Genomic DNA, 18,083 nt, shown 5'->3' with positions numbered 1-18,083 from the left:
CCCCGGGGCCACGTGGTGGTGTAGATTGGACCCCACGCAGCCCATTGGGTTGTGAGCCTTCCACAGGCGAGCCCACCGTCCTCTGCCTGCTCACCCGATGAGCCACTGGCAGCCCCGAGACACGGGCGGTCGTCTCACTTCACGTCGCGTTCACCCTCTGTGTCCACATAGGACCTGTTATTGTCACAAACATGGCCTCGTTTCATTTACCCCAATTTAGAATTTTAAAAAAACCTAGGCTATTTTCACGCAGTTTTTCCTCTCTTAAAACACGCTCTATGATTGGTGTAAAATGTTCTTGTTTAATGTTTCACACTGGATGTTTGGTAAATATAACCATCTGTTACACACATTTTTCAAGGTCATTTTAAAGGCAGTAAGCTATGCATAATACATGTTACCGTTTAAAGATATTGCTATCGTGTATCTGCAACCAGAATAACAACATTTTTTTCTAATTCGATCAAAACTCTATATTTCAAGAGCCGCAATACATGTGGATAATGTCACTAAGCGGTCCTTAAAGAATCGCATGCGGCTCCGAACGCGCAGGTTGCCGACCCTGGCCATAATTATATCTGCATATGGCTTTCCGCATTTATTATACTTAATCGAGTCGTGTGGATTTATCAAACAGATATCATGGATAATGCCACAATACTCTAATCAGGTAATAATGAAATGCAATCAAAATACTCTATTGAGTAGTTATCTATTGGATAGTGAGCAACACTTCGTGGCATGATCCCCGCCACAGTGACGTTATCTCTACCACTCGTTGAGGGCCACCAATGGGAATTAGAACCGCCTCCACACTCGCTGGACCATAGAGACACTCGGAAATAGACTCAATATAAATTCACTTTAATTTGTAATATTGCGTCACGCCGCACATCCCTTAAGTCTGTTGTCCTCATTAGCCAGTTTCGTGCTGCAGCTACAACGCTTTGCAAGGTCAGCTCAGCTGATGCTCGGTGATTCTTGTTTATCCCACACACAGAGGCCTCGTGTTTCGTGTTTGTCTCATAAACAGCGCCCCCGTGTTTCGCATTTATTCCAAACACATTGGCCCGTTTTTTTGTGATTACCCCACACACAGGGCCCCGTGTTGATGTTTACCGAACACGCACGGGCCCCTTGTTTACCCCACAAACGTGCGCGTTCAGCCACGTGTAGTGCCGACAAACTCACGTGGGAGGCGGGGGATCAGATGACGCCTACTCCCCTTGCTACAAAGCGCAGGCTCGACTCCTCAGCTGGGGCTTCTGAGCCTCACACTAACCTCCCCCCAAGTCTTATCTCAGCACCATCCCATCATTAACAAGCCCCATCCCAGCCTCATCTCAACATCTCAACCTCGTCCCAGGCTAATCCCAGCCCATCATTAACAAGTACTGGCAACGCACTCCTGTCATCACAAGAGTTCAGGACGAGTCTTCAATCAGGTGAGCCATTCTCGTAGAATGGTGTGTGTAAGATGCTGTACATGATTCAAATAGCCGAGAGATTTTGTTTTAAATTCAGCCTTTGTACCAGTGTGAATTAATGCTATGTGTTTGCTCATGTACCATTAATTTACCATGTATATAATGAACTGACATTCGGTGAATGAATGGTGACGGGATGACATCTGGAATACTATAGAGAACGCGATCACTGTGGAATCAGTTCATTGTTATGAGTGAAATTGATTGTGGCATCTCAAGACCATACAAGATGGCAATATTTGTGGGCAGGCCTTAAACCAGCAGTGGATAGCCACTGGCTGATAACGCACTCGTACCAGTGACATATACAGTATTAGTGATCTCCTTGTGCGAGTATCTAAAAGCGCGTAAGATACCTGCAAGAGTGCACATATGCGTGCAAGAGTGTGATATACCGATCGTCGATTATGATTGGTTCTTACGCTCACTTTACACCCACCGAGTTGCGCCTTAAAATATATTTGCGATGTGTGACCCGTGCCGTCGTTTGATATCTTGTGTTCCACTACCTACACTATAATGGAATATAGTTTTGTGACCAGTGTCTACATCGGCTGGAATGCACCCATTCTCGTGAGTTCTCGGAATCTAAGCGGGTTTGAGTGTTAACGATGGATGGCTAAATTTTGATTTAAAGCTTTCGTGACTGCAGGGATTCATATTCTTGGTTCTTTCGGTAAAGTCACGTAGAAGGGAAACAATAAAAGAATAAAAATATAAAACAATAAAATTATCACGACGTTTCGACTGCCACACAAGCAATCATCATGATGATGACAGCTGTGGTTTTCACACCTGATGATGATTGCGTGTGTTGTAGTCGAAACGTCGTGAAAATTGTATTGTTTTATATTTTTATTATTTTATTGTTTCCCTTCGACGTGACTTTACCGAAAGAACCAAGAAGATGGATGGCTAGTTTAACACGTAGGCTTTCGTGACCAATATCATCCATAACATTGGGTTTTTTTCGGGTTATATCGCGTAAATATTAATGTGTCGTTAAACCCGCCACCACCCAACACAGCCAACTAGTAAGGTTTGTCACGTAAACAGAACATGCCAATTCCTTACTAGTACAGCACACCGGTGTTTTGGAGAGCAAATCCACAACATTTTCAATCTGAGTACGATGTTTCGCCAGTAATTACAACTAGCTTCACCAGGCGACAGCTAGATTTGTCACATTTATATTTACGCGATATAATCCCCCAAAACATCCTATATTATGGATGATGGATGGCTACCATGCACGCAAAGGTTGTCATCGGCAGCTTCGAGGAGGAGGGCAGTCCGACAAAATCAGTTGTACTGTGCTTCCCATGCTCCCACGTCTACGGCTCCCCGCTTCCAACCCACACTGACTACCGTGGTAAAGTATGGTCAAATAACCCCCACGACTCAACATGGAGAGGCCCTCATTCCAACAGTTGATTGACAAAAGGGCTCTACGTGTACATCTTGTGTGGAACCACACTCAGCACAACGGCATAGGTATTCACAATACAGTGCATTGTAACTGTTTTTGTACATTAATTGGTTGTGTTTATAGGTCCGTTCCACATTTGGTTCACGTTGAATTATTTTCCACGTGCTTAGAGATGTACCCGCGTGGCGCGTGGTGACATTAAATTGTGATAAATTTGCGATGAAAGTTTCATGCCGCACATACAAGTCCAGTAGATATCATTAATCATGTTCAATCCACTGCTGCACCAAGCCGTCCCCGAATGTCGTCGCCATCTCTCACAGTAATACTCCACCTAGCACCTACACACGGGGCTGATTCTATCAATCAGTTTCTCGGTGAACGTACTCTCTCTCTCGGTTGCGTTCCATTCGTTGGTCACCAGTCACTTTAGACTGATGGCTTTAATCTAAGTTGTCTTGTGGTTGTTGTTGTTGTTTGACTTGCATCCCACTGGGATTTTTGCACACAGCGTTGGTGTACGGTGCTTTTTCTGGAAGATTTTTGCTGTTTTTTTCCTGGATTTTTCTGTTTGCGCACAGTCACTTTAAGATGTTTTTCTTGTTCCTGTTTTAGTTTCTTGTTTGTTGCGGTTGCACCCGATTCAAGAGCCGAATGGCTCACAGGGCCATACCAAATAAATGTAAACTGAAACACTGAGGCGCTAGACCGCATTTCGGCGTGGATGGAATGGAGGCGAGAGGCAGCGACACTTCTTGGGCTGGGAAAGACACTGCCGAGCTGACCTCGCGAACTCGGAGTTCAAACGCGAGCGGATGCGGTTGTGTGGCAATTAGGAAGCAGCCATGGCTCTCAACACTCGCAAGAAGTCTGCGCCCGTGCTGCTGACCGAGGAGCACCACGAGGAGCACCACGAGGAGCACCACGAGGTCGAGGCGGGAGGAGGAGGAGCAGCAGCAAGGGTAGGACCCACCGCCCGTCGTCTCTTCCATCGCGCCATCAGCGCCCCCGACGGAAACCAGCGGAGAGTTTCAGTGCAGCCTCCATATGGTATGTGTGGATGTTGAACTTCTTTCGCACCGCACGTAGCCAGCCGTGCTAATCGGAACATAGATGGACTCGTCCGTCTGAACAAAGCTCGTCGCTCTCCGTGGTGCTAATCCCTCACACCAACATCATGCTAATCCCCCAGTTACATGCTAATTTATTGTTAATATGTAAACTCCTCTCCCCCCTCCTCCGTTCCGTACATAGATGGACTCGTCCGTCTGAACAAAGCTCGTCGCTCTCCGTGGTGCTGATCCCTCACACCAACATTATGCTAATCCCCCAATTACATGCTAATTTATATGTAAACTCCTTTGTCAAGGTGCTCTGTTCCTCCCACACAGCTTAAAAGACGCTGTCCATGCTTGGCAGTGTTCACTCAAGCGCTGTTTTCCGGACAGTCCTGTTTCTTCACCTGAGGAAGGCTACTTGTGTTGTGGCCGAAACGTCGTGAGAATTTTATTCTGTTATTATTTTTATTATGTTATCTCCATTCTGCGTGACTTTGCCGAAAGAACCCAGAAGATGAATCCCTGCAGTCACGAAAGCTTTAAATCGAAATTTGAACACGAAAATTTGTTCTAAAGAAATTAGTTTTCAATCTAGATGATTTAAAAGTGCATAGCCTCAGGTGGCTTCCGAATATCGGAAGGAAGTGCCCCCAATCATCACGGTGAGGGCGAATAACCGCGGTGGAAGGTGACCAGCGGGGGGTTAACCACCGTTTACCTTAAATCACGAGTTCACGACGGGGTCAGTATCAAATACTGCGTAAATCACCTGCGCAGGGTTAGTTAATTTTAGTTTTTTAATGGTAACCGGTAAAGCGGTAACTTCATCCACCATGTTTTATCCACTGCTGGATGAAGGACTCCCAATGTTATAAATATCGACATGATATGTTTTCCAAAGCTTTGAGAAATAAGGGCATGAATATAAATGGGGAAATAGTAACCAGTAATTATACAGGAATTGTTAAAATAACGTTTAAAAAGGCTGAAAAGTGGGGCCCAAGATATATTCGAGAAAAACAAAACCATGTTCAAAAAGTTTTTGATCCGATTAGCTTGATAGCTCATCGGATTCCTCCAGTGTGAAAAAATAAATGATTCTGAAGCTCCTTAAGATGGCCAGGAGATGGCATATATTTCTACAATGAGTTAATGAACTAGTGTGTGCGGACCTTTGAGTGGTATCAGCTGATATTCTTGGGGTTTTCCAGGTAATATGAATTTCTCCCATCATGCAAAACACCCATTGATATGTAATTGACAACCCCCCCTTAAAGTTTTGAGATGCTGGTTTTCATGGATGAAAATTAATTGTATCAGCACATTCATTCCATTAGCGCGGTTGGCTACGTACGTTGTGACAGACGTTCAACATACATAAATACATTTAATGAACTCTTCTATCATTATGAGTGGTGACATGCCCCAGTGGTTGCCGCTTGTTTCGGAGGTTCGCGATTCGAATCCGGTGGCAGCCCTGATTATTACTGCAAGTGCATTAACCGTAAAAATGCACACGGTCTACTTCAGTGGACGTTAAAGATCACATGACGTTATTCGTAAAAGTAGGTTATTTTCTGCTGGCGTAAAATTACTTAGTTTTTTTTGCATAAAATCATCGCCCCCTACTAATTGGTAGGAGCCTACTGAAAAGGTCACAAGACTCAGGCTTTTCTAGATAAACAAGCGGAATAATAATAAGTTAATGTTTCCATTTTCCTGAAGCTCGCTTTCATTGAGACGTGTTTGTGTCGATGCTGTGAATGCAGCGCGTCTTCATGGCATGTTGCGCGAGACGCACGAGGAGGAGCACTTGGAGCTGATTACATCCTCAGAGGGCCACCACCATCACCATTTCCCGGAGGCCCAGCCACTCCCACCATCAAAAAAAAGCATGCCCAACATGGCCGTGTTTGTCATTACGCTCACGTCGTCTCCAGAGCAGGAGGCGGAGGGCAAAGACAGGGATGACACCGACACAACCTCAAACATGCTGATGACAACGCACGTTTACTACGGTGGCCACGTGTTCAATCTGTGCCGAAAGCCCAAGGTGGAAAATGAAGACAAACACGATAACTCCACCACGGTGTGAAGGAAACGGTGTACACGTTCAATGTGTGTGTGCTGAAGAAAATTAATTTAATATGTGAATAAGGCCTTGCAGACAAAGTTGATGGGGCAAGGTCTTGTGTTATGTTCACCTTCGAAAAGTTATGGTCATGTGCATTTCTCCATAGGAAGTTAGAATGACAGTGCAGTCCATTTAAATCACCTTACTCAACAGTTGCCTTTCTGTTCTAGTATTGGGTACAGATAACGACGTTTTACTGTTGTATACATTCCATTACTAGATACATTTCTTGTTCTTAAAACAGGATATATTTTTTTCACCTGTAATTTTTACTTGACCAGAACATCACAGAAAGATATGTATTCAACTTAACCAGTATACAATGCAAAGGCAGCTTACTCAGCAGACCAATCTACTCATTATTTCTGCCTCATGATCTCAATTAGGGTTCCCTTAATCTGCCAAACATTTTTGAGGGCATACATAGGACATCAATACCATGCGTCCCTGGGGCTTCACTTCACTTTAGAATGAAAATTACTTGAATAAATGCTGTGACTAACAGATTTGCATAACGTTTATTACATGTATTACACGTTTAACAAGGTTGTTGTGGATGTTGTAGAGATTGAAGACCCATTTCCCTAAAACCTATATCTTTACATTGGTAATGTTTGGTAAGACCTCTTTTTCATTTTTTGACTTAAAGATTTCGTGACTGCAGGAATTCATATTCTTGGTTCTTTCGGTAGGAAAAAAAAATAAAATTAACAAATAAAATATAAACAAAAAATCCACGACGTTTCAATCGCAACATAAGCGGTCTTCTATCTAAATTACTTTACCGAAAGTACCAAGAATACCTCTTGTACAATTGGAGAACAAAGATATTTCACAAAGTTTTACCTTACATGTTACATAGAACCATGATTGCTTTTAATAACTTTAAAAAAACCTCTTCATAAGGTGGAAGACACGGATTTTGCAACATACACTTGAGTACTTATTAAATGTCAGGCAAAATTACAAGTGTGGAGATTACATGTAATCAAGCACTGTTTTGAGTCATACGAAAACATTCGCTTCTGGTTAATGATTGCACGTGATTGACTTGTGATCAATATTACAGCCATGTACCTACACAGAAACCTCTCCCAAACTACCCAGTATATATGCGTAAGTGCCACTAGCCAGAACACGAGATGATCGTTTTGCCCCAGATGATGTTATTTTGGATCTATGGAAACAAGTTGAGGAACAGACCGTGGCATGTGAACACAGCATTTTATGTATGTGATAAAAATACATATTACAGCCCATGCACCAGATTATCTTGAATTGTTCACAAGCCTTCGTATACTTTGGATGCCATGTGCCAACTTGACACAAGAGTCATTCTATGAAACGTGGCTCTGCAGTCTCTAGCCATAATGAATTCAAGAGTGTGGAATGAAAGCCAGAAAATATTAAGCATAACAATATTTGATTAATTTCATTTTATTAATCACCACAAACAAAAATAAACTATAAAAAATCTAATTCACAAATCATTTTAAAACAAATCAAGATATTCAATTGGCTCATGTGAGTTTAGTCATTACAAAATATATGCATCATAGAAGGTATAAAACATGCATGTACTCTTATTTTTTTAAACATTTGCCATTCTACAACACTTATATAACTGTGGGGGGGGGGGGGAAGTGTTCATCAATAAAAAAAATGGAGAAGTCGTGATTTTGTTAACTCTCCTGACATTTAAAATGGACGGGTAACTTATGAAGGTCATCATAGCTGCATCAGAGCACTGAGCTGGCACCAACTAAAGTCCCAGGTGTATATCTGGGCAAACGCCTGTGATCAAACAAGGTCTTCGAGGATAGCACAATGCTCTCAACATGATCACCAGTGTCTGCACAACATAGGACTACAATCATTATTAGCTTCGCTTGGCTGTGAAGGTTCACGGTTGTAAGTAAATATTGAATGATGCTGTGGTTAGACTGCTTAACTCGCAATCCAAAGGTTGCAAGATCAATTCTGGTCAGGGACCTACTCAATCTATAAACCCCAATGTGGCAGATAAATGTGACACTTTGAGGAATGTCAACATTGGGCTTTCTAGGTGCAGCTGGCGCCAACCATTGCAATGCGCTTCCCTCACCAGCACGACTGCCACCCCCAATGATAATTTGAGCAGGGAGACACTGGCTTATTTACTTATAAATATGATGAACCGTGTATTATAGAAGATTAAGGTGCACCATCTAGTACTGAGAAGAGGACCCTATTGAATTGACCTGAAATAAATTGTGGTGTCAAATTTGGGACTACTCCATGATGTGGCTTCAAGTCCAGCTATGAATTCGATTTTTTCCCCATCCTGCTATGAATCTGATATAGAAAATGGGATAGTGAACAATTGCAAATTATATATTTGAATTAAAATGCTTGGAAAATTTTCTATTTTGTTAATGTTTACACTGAAAATGTGCAGTAATTTTTCAACAAATCCATTGTTTGTAAATCCACATTTCTAGATTGTAGTGAATTTTTTTCAAGCATTTACAATTTCATATATACTTAACAATAAACCCTTAAAAAATAAATGATGTAATAATTTACATTGTATAACAAAGGGAGCGGTGGCAGAGTGGCTAGCGGACTCCTCAGAACCCAGTTACTAAAAATTCTATTCCTGCTCATGGCTAACATCAGGGAGTGATACCTGAACCAGACCTGGAAACTCCTCTTCAGCAATCCATACTGAAAAGTGTTGCGAAGTATGATCAAACAGCCTCCCTGATTAACGCGGAATGGGGAGGCCTTCATCTAGCAGTGAACTTACACGGCTGAAATTTATTATAGAGCATACCTCGTTGTGGAATAATACAGAAAAAATGTATATGCCGAATTATAGCATGGTTAATTTTCACATTTCACGCTTGCAAGTATGCGACACTAAAGCATTAAGAAATAAGACGTCAGCCCATCTTAATGAAAGACTTCGCAATCCAACGAGACAACTGCTTTTTAACACATTTAGGCTCTGAGGTCCAGGCCGTCTGACAAAAGTATGAGGCTCCATTCATGAGAAAATGAACTGAAATGTAAAGTTGCATGACTTTTGAGGTATCGTGCCCACATGTAGTGTCAGTCGCGTTGGAGTCATAGTAAAACTGGCTGTGTTAAAAATGCACAGTGCATGACAGAAGTGTCTGCATATGCGACAAAAGCACTCGCCACATACAGAAGCATTTGAAAACTATACGCAGCTGTGGCCCGTAGCCAGAATTTTAGTGAATTGCCATTTACTTTTAGAAGAAAATATAAACTGCTGCTATATTGTGGATCGATAATGTCTTTCTGATGTAATATAATAGCACTGAGTAATGTTTATTCGGGTGTTGTCTTCCATTGTCTCCAATAACTTTCCATATAAATTTTTTGAGCATTTCACATGCCTAATAATGAAAAAAGCTTGCACAAGAAAGAATCTTATGATAAATCTTCAGTGAAAATCATTAACTTTGATATTATGCATTGGCTAAGCAGTTGTTTTGTTAATGAAGGATTTGATTCAAAAGTGTTAGTGGAATTTTCTGCAGATTTTTGATAGAAATGGCCCAATCTGTAACTAGTCATGGACACCCGGCCACTTTTTCACCAATTACTGACATTTTTACCAGAACATCAATCAGACTTAAATGAATAACTAATAAACATGAATACACCAATTGCATGATAACAGCTTATTCCTATACCACTGCCTCCAGGCTCACGTATGCGAATGTGGTACTGTCTAAAGCGTACTCGCATAAGTTGTGCATAACGTGCTTTATCAACAGAACCTACCTACAGTCCAACTAAAACTCAATCACGTCAGAATCGTAATTACATATGAACATTTTTGGGAAATTTGCATGCATTTAACTCATTACAACTTATAAATGAACATCCAAACGCACTTTTAAAAAAGCATGATGCATAAAATAACTAAGCATGTGTGAGTAGCTGGGAGCATGCCACTCTCATCACCCACTCACACCTCACATCACACATAATCTGTCCTGCCAGAGCCCTTTGATCTGGGGGGCCCGTGCCGTGGGGGGCCACGTGGCCGCGACTTCTTCCCCGAAGGCTTGGAGCTGCAGGAGCAGCACAGGAAGGCGCCGCCCATGAGCACGAGGCAAGCACCAACCCAGCCCACAAACAGAGCCTGTCCAAACTCATACCTGGAACAAGAATTCACACACACGTATGTGCGTCAAGGTATGACACAGGTAGCTTAAAAATGCTAGCTGGTAAAATCTTTCTAAATTAGTTTTGAATCTTTTTTTCATTATTTAAGGACGATTTAGGACGGTTGGCTACGTACGTTGCAAAAGAAATTCAACAAACGTTTAAAAATATATAATAGGCAAAAATACACAAAAGGCTACATTTTGGGCAATAGCCATCAAACACTGAGTGGCAAGGCAAATGCTAAGGTGATTGTGTAGCAGCAAAAAGTGGGTAACACAAGCAATCATTTTTATCCTGGCTTATGGAGTAGCTATATGTGTGGCACAGCACACACTCACCTGTGACTACATAAACACTCACCTGGCCTGTACAGGCGTCAAGGGACTGTAGAACTCCCGCGCAATTTCCGCAGCGTAGTAAGACGTGCCACTCAGACACAACAGCCCTAAAACACACGAGTACACACACACATTCACACATGAGCAGAGGTCTGTTATAATAAAACAAAAAAGACATTTTATAAATCAATGAACTAGAGCCATGATTCTATAAAATATAAGATACAGCTGGAAATAATTTTTAAATTCAGTTGGACAATTTCATTACCATGTAACATAATTAAAAGCTAAATTATACCTTACTGTTCATACATTTTGAGTGCCATGAAATATAAGGGCATCATTGCATTACATGGGTAAAAATAATGTTCCATATACAGAACTCAAAAAAGATGCACTCCAATAATCCGTGGATCCTAAAATTCATGCCGCCCTGGAAGTTTGAGAAACTCACAATCTTTCGTGAACACATTTTCCGGTGGCTTTATGGACTTTTTAAAAACATCATCTATTCATTTTCAACAATAAACAGCTCATTATCGGTAGTCGGTATGTCTATATGCATTCAAATACAGTGAGAGAAAAAAGTAATTGATCCCCTGCTGATTTTGTGCATTTGCCCACTGACAAAGAAATGATCAGTCTATAATTTTAATGGTAGGTTTATTTGAACAGTGAGAGACAGAATAACAACAAAATCCAGAAAAACGCATGTCAAAAATGTTATAAATTGATTTGCATTTTAATGAGGGAAATAAGTATTTGACCCCTCTGCAAAACATGACTTAGTACTTGGTGGCAAAACTCTTGTTGGCAATCACAGAGGTCAGACGTTTCTTGTAGTTGGCCACCAGGTTTTGCACACATCTCAGGAGGGATTTTGTCCCACTCCTCTTTGCAGATCTTCTCCAAGTCATTAAGGTTTCGAGGCTGACGTTTGGCAACTCGAACCTTCAGCTCCCTCCACAGATTTTCTATGGGATTAAGGTCTGGAGACTGGCAAGGCCACTCGAGGACCGTAATGTGCTTCTTCTTGAGCCACTCCTTTGTTGCCTTGGCCGTGTGTTTTGGGTCATTGTCATGCTGGAATACCCATCCACGACCCATTTTCAATGCCCTGGCTGAGGGAAGGAGGTTCTCACCCAAGATTTGACGGTACATGGCCTCGTCCATCGTCCCTTTGATGCGGTGAAGTTGTCCTGTCTCCTTAGCAGAAAAACACCCCCAAAGCATAATGTTTCCACCTCCATGTTTGACGGTGGGGATGGTGTTCTTGGGGTCATAGGCAGCATTCCTCCTCCTCCAAACACGGCGAGTTGAGTTGATGCCAAAGAGCTCCATTTTGGTCTCATCTGACCACAACACTTTCACCCAGTTGTCCTCTGAATCACAGATGTTAATTGGCAAACTTCAGATGGGCATGTATATGTGCTTTCTTGAGCAGGGGGACTTTGCGGGCGCTGCAAGATTTCAGTCCTTCACGGCGTAGTGTGTTACAAATTGTTTTCTTGGTGACTATGGTCCCAGCTGCATTGAGATCATTGACAAGATCCTCCCGTGTAGTTCTGGGCTGATTCCTCACCGTTCTCATGATCATTGCAACTCCACGAGGTGAGATCTTGCATGGAGCCCCAGGCCGAAGGAGATTGACAGTTCTTTTGTGTTTCTTCCATTTGCCAATAATTGCACCAACTGTCACCTTCTCACCAAGCTGCTTGGCAATGGTCCTGTAGCCCATTCCAGCCTTGTGTAGGTCTACAATCTTGTCCCTGACAAGATTTGGTCTTGGCCATGTGGAGAGTTTGGCATCTGATTGATTGATTGCTTCTGTGGACAGGTGCCTTTTATACAGGTAACAAGCTGAGATTAGGAGCACTCCCTTTAAGAGTGTGCTCCTAATCTCAGCTCGTTACCTGTATAAAAGACACCTGGGAGCCAGAAATCTTTCTGATTGAGAGGGGGTTAAATACTTATTTCCCTCATTAAAATGCAAATAAATTTATAACATTTTTGACATGCGTTTTTCTGGATTTTTTTGTTGTTATTCTGTCTCTCGCTGTTCAAATAAACCTACCATTAAAATTATAGTCTGATCATTTCTTTGTCAGTGGGCAAACGTACAAAATCAGTAGGGGATCAAATACTCTTTTCCCTCACTGTATATAATTTATATGCACGGACTGCATACATTTCTATTTATCTTTAACATAATTGCAGATGAAACTATAGTGCCATCTTGTTAAGGTAACCTGTTAGGGTGTGAAAAAAGGAATTTCCTTGTAAGAGCAGGAGCACACCCACTGATTAATTATATTATATGATAAATGAAAACAGTAGCCAAGCTGACCTTTTGGCCTGTATCATTTCCCATGTGGCTGATGGAAGCACGAACAATTCGTAAATGTTTCCATTTTTGTCAATAAATCCATTAAAACAATGCATCTTATTTGCAAGGGAGACCTGCAGCATTACGCATAACATGTGAGCACACACCGGCAACGAGGAACACCACTCCGCCCAAGATGGCAAAGCGGTTCTTGCGGGTTTTGTTGTCCGATCCCATGCGAGTGCACTTCATGCCGACGGCACTTACTCCCAGCGCAAAAAGACCCACCACGATGGAGCAGATCATCAGCGCACGGGTTATCTGCACCCTTGCTGCACACACAAACATTAAAACATTTTATACAAGGATTAGTAAAGGCATGGTGATGCAGTGGTAAGTGTACTGTGCTATGGAACCAGGCCCAAGTACAATTTGCAGCCATGGCTAACATCAATCGTGGTTGATATGTGAACCACTCCTAGGCCCTGTGCTGACCAGGCTTGAAGTGTGGTAAACAACCCCCCTGACCAAAACATCATGGCAAGGCAGCAATGCATTGCGACAACCCTAGTAAACATGCACCCACTAGGTGACAATAAATTATTGTGCCTAAAAAATTCACCCTTTACACATTACCTCGTTTGTTTAACCAGAACTCAAGAGAGCAGGATTGTCTCTTTTGCAGGAGTGACCTGAGTCACCAAAATGAAAAAAACAATGACACACATGGAAGTACAACTAGGCACCCAATGGCCTGCGTGCTCACAGGAGTCATTGGACGCAATTGTTGGTGACATCATCATCACCAACACAGAGCGCTGGACACCACACAAGGTGGGTGTGCGCATGTGGATAGTGGTAGTGTCATGGTTATCGCAATACACTACGAACTGTGCAACCAGAGTTTGATTACCGGTCACAGCCAGCATCAATATCTGAATCAGTCCTGGGCCTTATCGGGATGAACTAAGCCCTAACTGAATACCTGGTGTGGTATTTCAAGTCACTATCTGGGACACAACGGTGGTGGGGTCATGGTGCTAGCCACACCACCTCCTTGTTTGCTGTATTGCCTTTACAGGTGCTCTCTTATGGAATTTGCCACAACAATCTGTTCAGGCTGAAGGGGAATATTCGTCTTTATTGTGCGAGCACTCACTGGGCAGCGCGAGGAGGGAGTCAAATATCTTGCACTGGATCTGGCCCGTGCTCTGCGAGGCGCAGCTCATGAAGAGCCCCTCGTAGATGCTCACGGCCGTGATGATGACCTCGCCGGCGTAGGCACTCGTCCTCCACTGCGGTAGCCCCGTGGCGGCGATGATGGCGATCCATCCGCACATCCCCAGCGCGTAGCCCAGCATTTGCAGTCCCGAGTTGGCCATCCTCGCCTCGCTTGAAACTTCCCTTTAGAACTCGTTAATGCCCACTTTCACCTTCTTGTCTAATACCACAACGTCTTTCTCCTGAGGATAACTTTGATTTTCGTTAAAGGAGAGCTGTGGGAGACAATGCGAAAAACGCGCATGAGGATCGTGCAGACATGTTTGGTGGGACAAAGTGTAGATAGCAGTGGTTATCTGCACAGCAGCTGTACCCAGTGAGGATGGGGCGTTGTTGGGTGTGGTTCCCTGTGCCCTAAAGGTGTCACATGTAGTCGGACAGGTGCTGTGTGCGTTCATTGGGTTGTCAGATGATGTGTTTAATCAGATAGGCGAGTGTAAAACAGGCAGTTGGACATATATGCTGTCATCAACAGAAGGTAGATAGATGTGATGTATAGATTGGTTTGGGTTATGTTTAGGTTTGGGGTGGGGATCCGGGTTGGTGGTTTGGGTTAGGATTGGGTTTTGTGGGGTTATTGTTGAGGCTCTGGTTGGGGTTGTGGTTAGGGTTGGGTTTGAGTGGGGGTTAAGGTTAGTGTTACATATTTACAGTTGGGGCTAGGGTTGTCATTAAACTGTAGTTAGGGTTGTGTCTATAGACGGGCGGGATTAGGGTTAGAGATGATGGGGTTAGAGTTACAGTTGTGGTTAGAGTCAGGGTTGTGTCTATAGACGGGGTTAGGGTTGTGGTTATAGACGAGGTTAGGTCAGGGTTGTGGTTATCGATGGGTTAGGTTTGGGTTGTGATTAAAGATGGGTTAGGTTAGGGTTGTGGTTATAGATGGGTTAGGCAAGGTTTGCGATTATAGACGAGGTTAGGTTTGTGGTTACAGACGAGGTTAGGGTTGTGGTTACAGACGAGGTTAGGGTTGTGGTTACAGACGAGGTTAGGGTTGTGGTTATAGATGGGTTAGGTAAGGTTTGTGATTATAGACGAGGTTAGGTGTGTGGTTACAGACGAGGTTAGGGTTGTGGTTATAGACGAGGTAAGGTTTGTGATTATAGACGAGGTTAGGTGTGTGGTTATAGACGAGGTTATGTTATGGTTTTGGTTATAGACGAGGTTAGGGTTGTGGTTATAGACGAGGTTAGGTTTGTGATTCTAGAAGAGGTTAGTTTTGTGGTTACAGACGAGGTTAGGTTTGTGGTTACAGACGAGGTTAGGGTTGTGGTTATAGACGAGGTTAGGTTTGTGATTATAGACGAGGTTAGGGTTGTGGTTATAGACGAGGTAAGGTTTGTGATTCTAGAAGAGGTTAGGTTTGTGGTTACAGACGAGGTTAGGGTTGTGGTTATAGACGAGGTTAGGTTTGTGATTATAGACGAGGTTAGGTTTATGGTTATAGACGAGGTTAGGGTTGTGATTATAGACGAAGTTAGGTTTGTGGTTACAGACGAGGTTAGGGTTGTGGTTATAGACGAGGTAAGGTTTGTGGTTACAGACGAGGTTAGGGTTGTGGTTATAGACGAGGTTAGGGTTGTGGTTACAGACGAGGTTAGGGTTTTGGTTATAGACGAGGTTAGGGTTGTGGTTATAGACGAGGTTAGGGTTGTGGTTATAGACGAGGTTAGGTTTGTGGTTATAGACGAGGTTAGGTTTGTGGTTATAGACGAGGTTAGGGTTGTGGTTACAGACGAGGTTAGGGTTGTGGTTATAGACGAGGTTAGGTTTGTGGTTATAGACGAGGTTAGGTTTGTGGTTATAGACGAGGTTAGGTTTGTGGTTATAGACGAGGTTAGGGTTGTGGTTACAGACGAGGTTAGGGTTGTGGTTACAGACGAGGTTAGGTTTGTGGTTACAGACGAGGTAAGGTTTGTGATTATAGACGAGGTTAGGTTTGTGGTTATAGACGAGGTTAGGGTTGTGGTTACAGACGAGGTTATGTTATGGTTGTAGACGAGGTTAGGGTTGTGGTTACAGACGGGTTATGTTATGGTTGTGGTTATAGACGAGGTTAGGTTTGTGGTTATAGACGAGGTTAGGGTTGTGGTTACAGACGAGGTTAGGTTTGTGGTTACAGACGAGGTTAGGGTTGTGGTTACAGACGAGGTTAGGGTTGTGGTTATAGACGAGGTTAGGGTTGTGGTTACAGACGGGGTTAGGTTTGTGGTTACAGACGAGGTGAGGTTTGTGGTTATAGACGAGGTTAGGGTTGTGGTTATAGACAAGGTTAGGTTTGTGGTTATAGACGAGGTTAGGGTTGTGGTTATAGACGAGGTGAGGTTTGTGGTTACAGACGAGGTTAGGTTTGTGGTTACAGACGAGGTGAGGTTTGTGATTATAGACGAGGTGAGGTTTGTGGTTACAGACGAGGTTAGGTTTGTGGTTACAGACGAGGTAAGGTTTGTGGTTACAGACGAGGTTATGTTGTGGTTGTGTTCTTTCCGCCCCCCTCCCCCACCCGGTCCTTCCCGCGCCAACCAAGCGACACCGGGGGCACAGCAAGTTTCCTCACGACGCCTCACGCACTCACCTCGCCTCACTCTCACCGGCACTCACCCCTCGCCCTCACCTCTCACCTCTCGCCCTCACCTCCCCTCACTCAACGGCACTCACCTCTCGCCCTCCCCTCACCTCCCCTTTCGCCCTCACCTTTCGCCCTCACCTCTCGCCCTCACCTCTCGCCCTCACCTCTCGCCCTCACCTCACTCTCACCGGCACTCACCTCCTCTCGCCCTCACCTCTCGCCCTCACCCTTACCTCTCGCCCTCCCCTCACTCTCACCGGCACTCACCTCTCGCCCTCCCCTCACCTCCCCTCACCTCTCCTCACTCTCACCTCTCGCCCTCACCTCACCTCCCCTCACCTCCCCTCACTCTCACCGGCACTCACCTCTCGCCCTCCCCTCACCTCACTCTCACCTCTCGCCCTCACCTCTCGCCCTCACCTCACCTCCCCTCACCTCACTCTCACCGGCACTCACCTCTCGCCCTCCCCTCACCTCCCCTCACCTCTCCTCACTCTCACCTCTCGCCCTCACCTCACCTCCCCTCACCTCACTCTCACCGGCACTCACCTCTCGCCCTCACCTCTCCCGCGCACTCACCTCTTTTTCGCTCACCTGGTTGGAGACGACGTCACTTCCGTTATCACCTGTTGCGGATGTGACGTCATTGTTTAGATCACCCGACCGCGGTTAATGCGTCACGCGCGGGGAAGGGGGGCATTGTCTGGCGCCGTGACGTCACTTCGTTACCTGTCGCGAAATGACGTCATCTCCTCGTTTCCGCGTCAAAGGGACTCGACGACACGACGTTATCGTCTTTGGTTCTTTCGGTAAAGTCACGTAGAATGAGAATAAAATAACAAATTAATAAAATAAAATAACACAATAAAATTCTCACGACGTTTCGGCCACAACGCAAGACAACAAGACGGCCGCTTGCGTTGTGGCCGAAACGTCGTGAGAATTTTATTGTGTTATTTTATTATTTTATTCTCATTCTACGTGGTGACTTTACCGAAAGAACCAAGAAGATGAATCCTTGCAGTCACCAAAGCTTTAAATCGAAAGACACAACGTTACAACACAACGTCGGCTTTCGCGACCAATATCAAGGACGCTCAATTGCTCAATTGATGTTGATAATGTCCAAGTTCTGTGCAAAAACTAGCTACTACTGGCCAAGACTAATTATAGAATCTATCGAAATTGAAAAAAACAGTACAAATAATTTTAACCGTTCGGATAGCCACCGACTCAGTGCTGTGTGGAAGCGAATCGTCAAATAAGACGTTGTTTA

The 18,083-nt window shown here is 43.9% G+C and overlaps 2 protein-coding genes across 6 annotated transcripts; one reads left to right on the top strand and one right to left on the bottom strand.

Annotated features, from left to right (window-relative positions):
- Window positions 1–952: 952 nt before the first annotated feature.
- LOC116945904 (uncharacterized) lies at window positions 953–8,708 on the top strand. Its single transcript, XM_032960577.2, has 3 exons — window positions 953–1,445; window positions 3,753–3,966; window positions 5,744–8,708. The coding sequence occupies exons 2-3, from the start codon at window positions 3,762–3,764 to the stop codon at window positions 6,067–6,069; spliced, it is 531 nt and encodes a 176-aa protein (XP_032816468.1). The 5' UTR covers window positions 953–1,445; window positions 3,753–3,761; the 3' UTR covers window positions 6,070–8,708.
- Window positions 7,530–17,507, bottom strand: LOC116945891 (claudin-19). 5 transcript variants are annotated; one of them, XM_032960563.2, is made up of 5 exons: window positions 17,402–17,507; window positions 14,117–14,453; window positions 13,125–13,289; window positions 10,654–10,738; window positions 7,530–10,283 (listed from the first exon to the last, which is right to left on the bottom strand). In XM_032960563.2, the coding sequence occupies exons 2-5, from the start codon at window positions 14,337–14,339 to the stop codon at window positions 10,103–10,105; spliced, it is 654 nt and encodes a 217-aa protein (XP_032816454.1). In that variant the 5' UTR covers window positions 14,340–14,453; window positions 17,402–17,507; the 3' UTR covers window positions 7,530–10,102. The 5 variants fall into 5 exon arrangements, with proteins under 5 accessions (XP_032816454.1, XP_032816446.1, XP_032816437.1 ...); XM_032960555.2 differs by having other exon boundaries at window positions 17,387–17,499; XM_032960546.2 differs by having other exon boundaries at window positions 17,357–17,419.
- Window positions 17,508–18,083: the final 576 nt, after the last annotated feature.

The sequence above is a fragment of the Petromyzon marinus genome, chromosome 2, assembly GCF_048934315.1.
Source record: "Petromyzon marinus isolate PM22_M1 ecotype Great Lakes invasive population chromosome 2, UKy_Petmar_22M1.pri1.0, whole genome shotgun sequence".
NCBI classification, from domain to species: domain Eukaryota; kingdom Metazoa; phylum Chordata; class Hyperoartia; order Petromyzontiformes; family Petromyzontidae; genus Petromyzon; species Petromyzon marinus.
The sequence above is the reverse complement of the archived record's forward strand: the minus strand, read 5'-3'. Positions and strand labels throughout refer to the sequence as shown.

Bases quoted from the DNA above. Each gene is read 5' to 3' on its own strand.
- LOC116945904 (XM_032960577.2), top strand. From the start codon at position 3,762: ATGGCTCTCAACACTCGCAAGAAGTCTGCGCCCGTGCTGCTGACCGAG. The intron at 3,967-5,743 runs GTATGTGTGGAT...CTGTGAATGCAG, and splicing joins TTCAGTGCAGCCTCCATATG to CGCGTCTTCATGGCATGTTG.
- LOC116945891 (XM_032960563.2), bottom strand. From the start codon at position 14,339: ATGGCCAACTCGGGACTGCAAATGCTGGGCTACGCGCTGGGGATGTGC. The intron at 10,739-13,124 runs GTGTGTGCTCAC...CGTGTGTTTTAG, and splicing joins AGTGGTGTTCCTCGTTGCCG to GGCTGTTGTGTCTGAGTGGC. The intron at 10,284-10,653 runs GTGAGTGTTTAT...TTCTTGTTCCAG, and splicing joins TTGACGCCTGTACAGGCCAG to GTATGAGTTTGGACAGGCTC.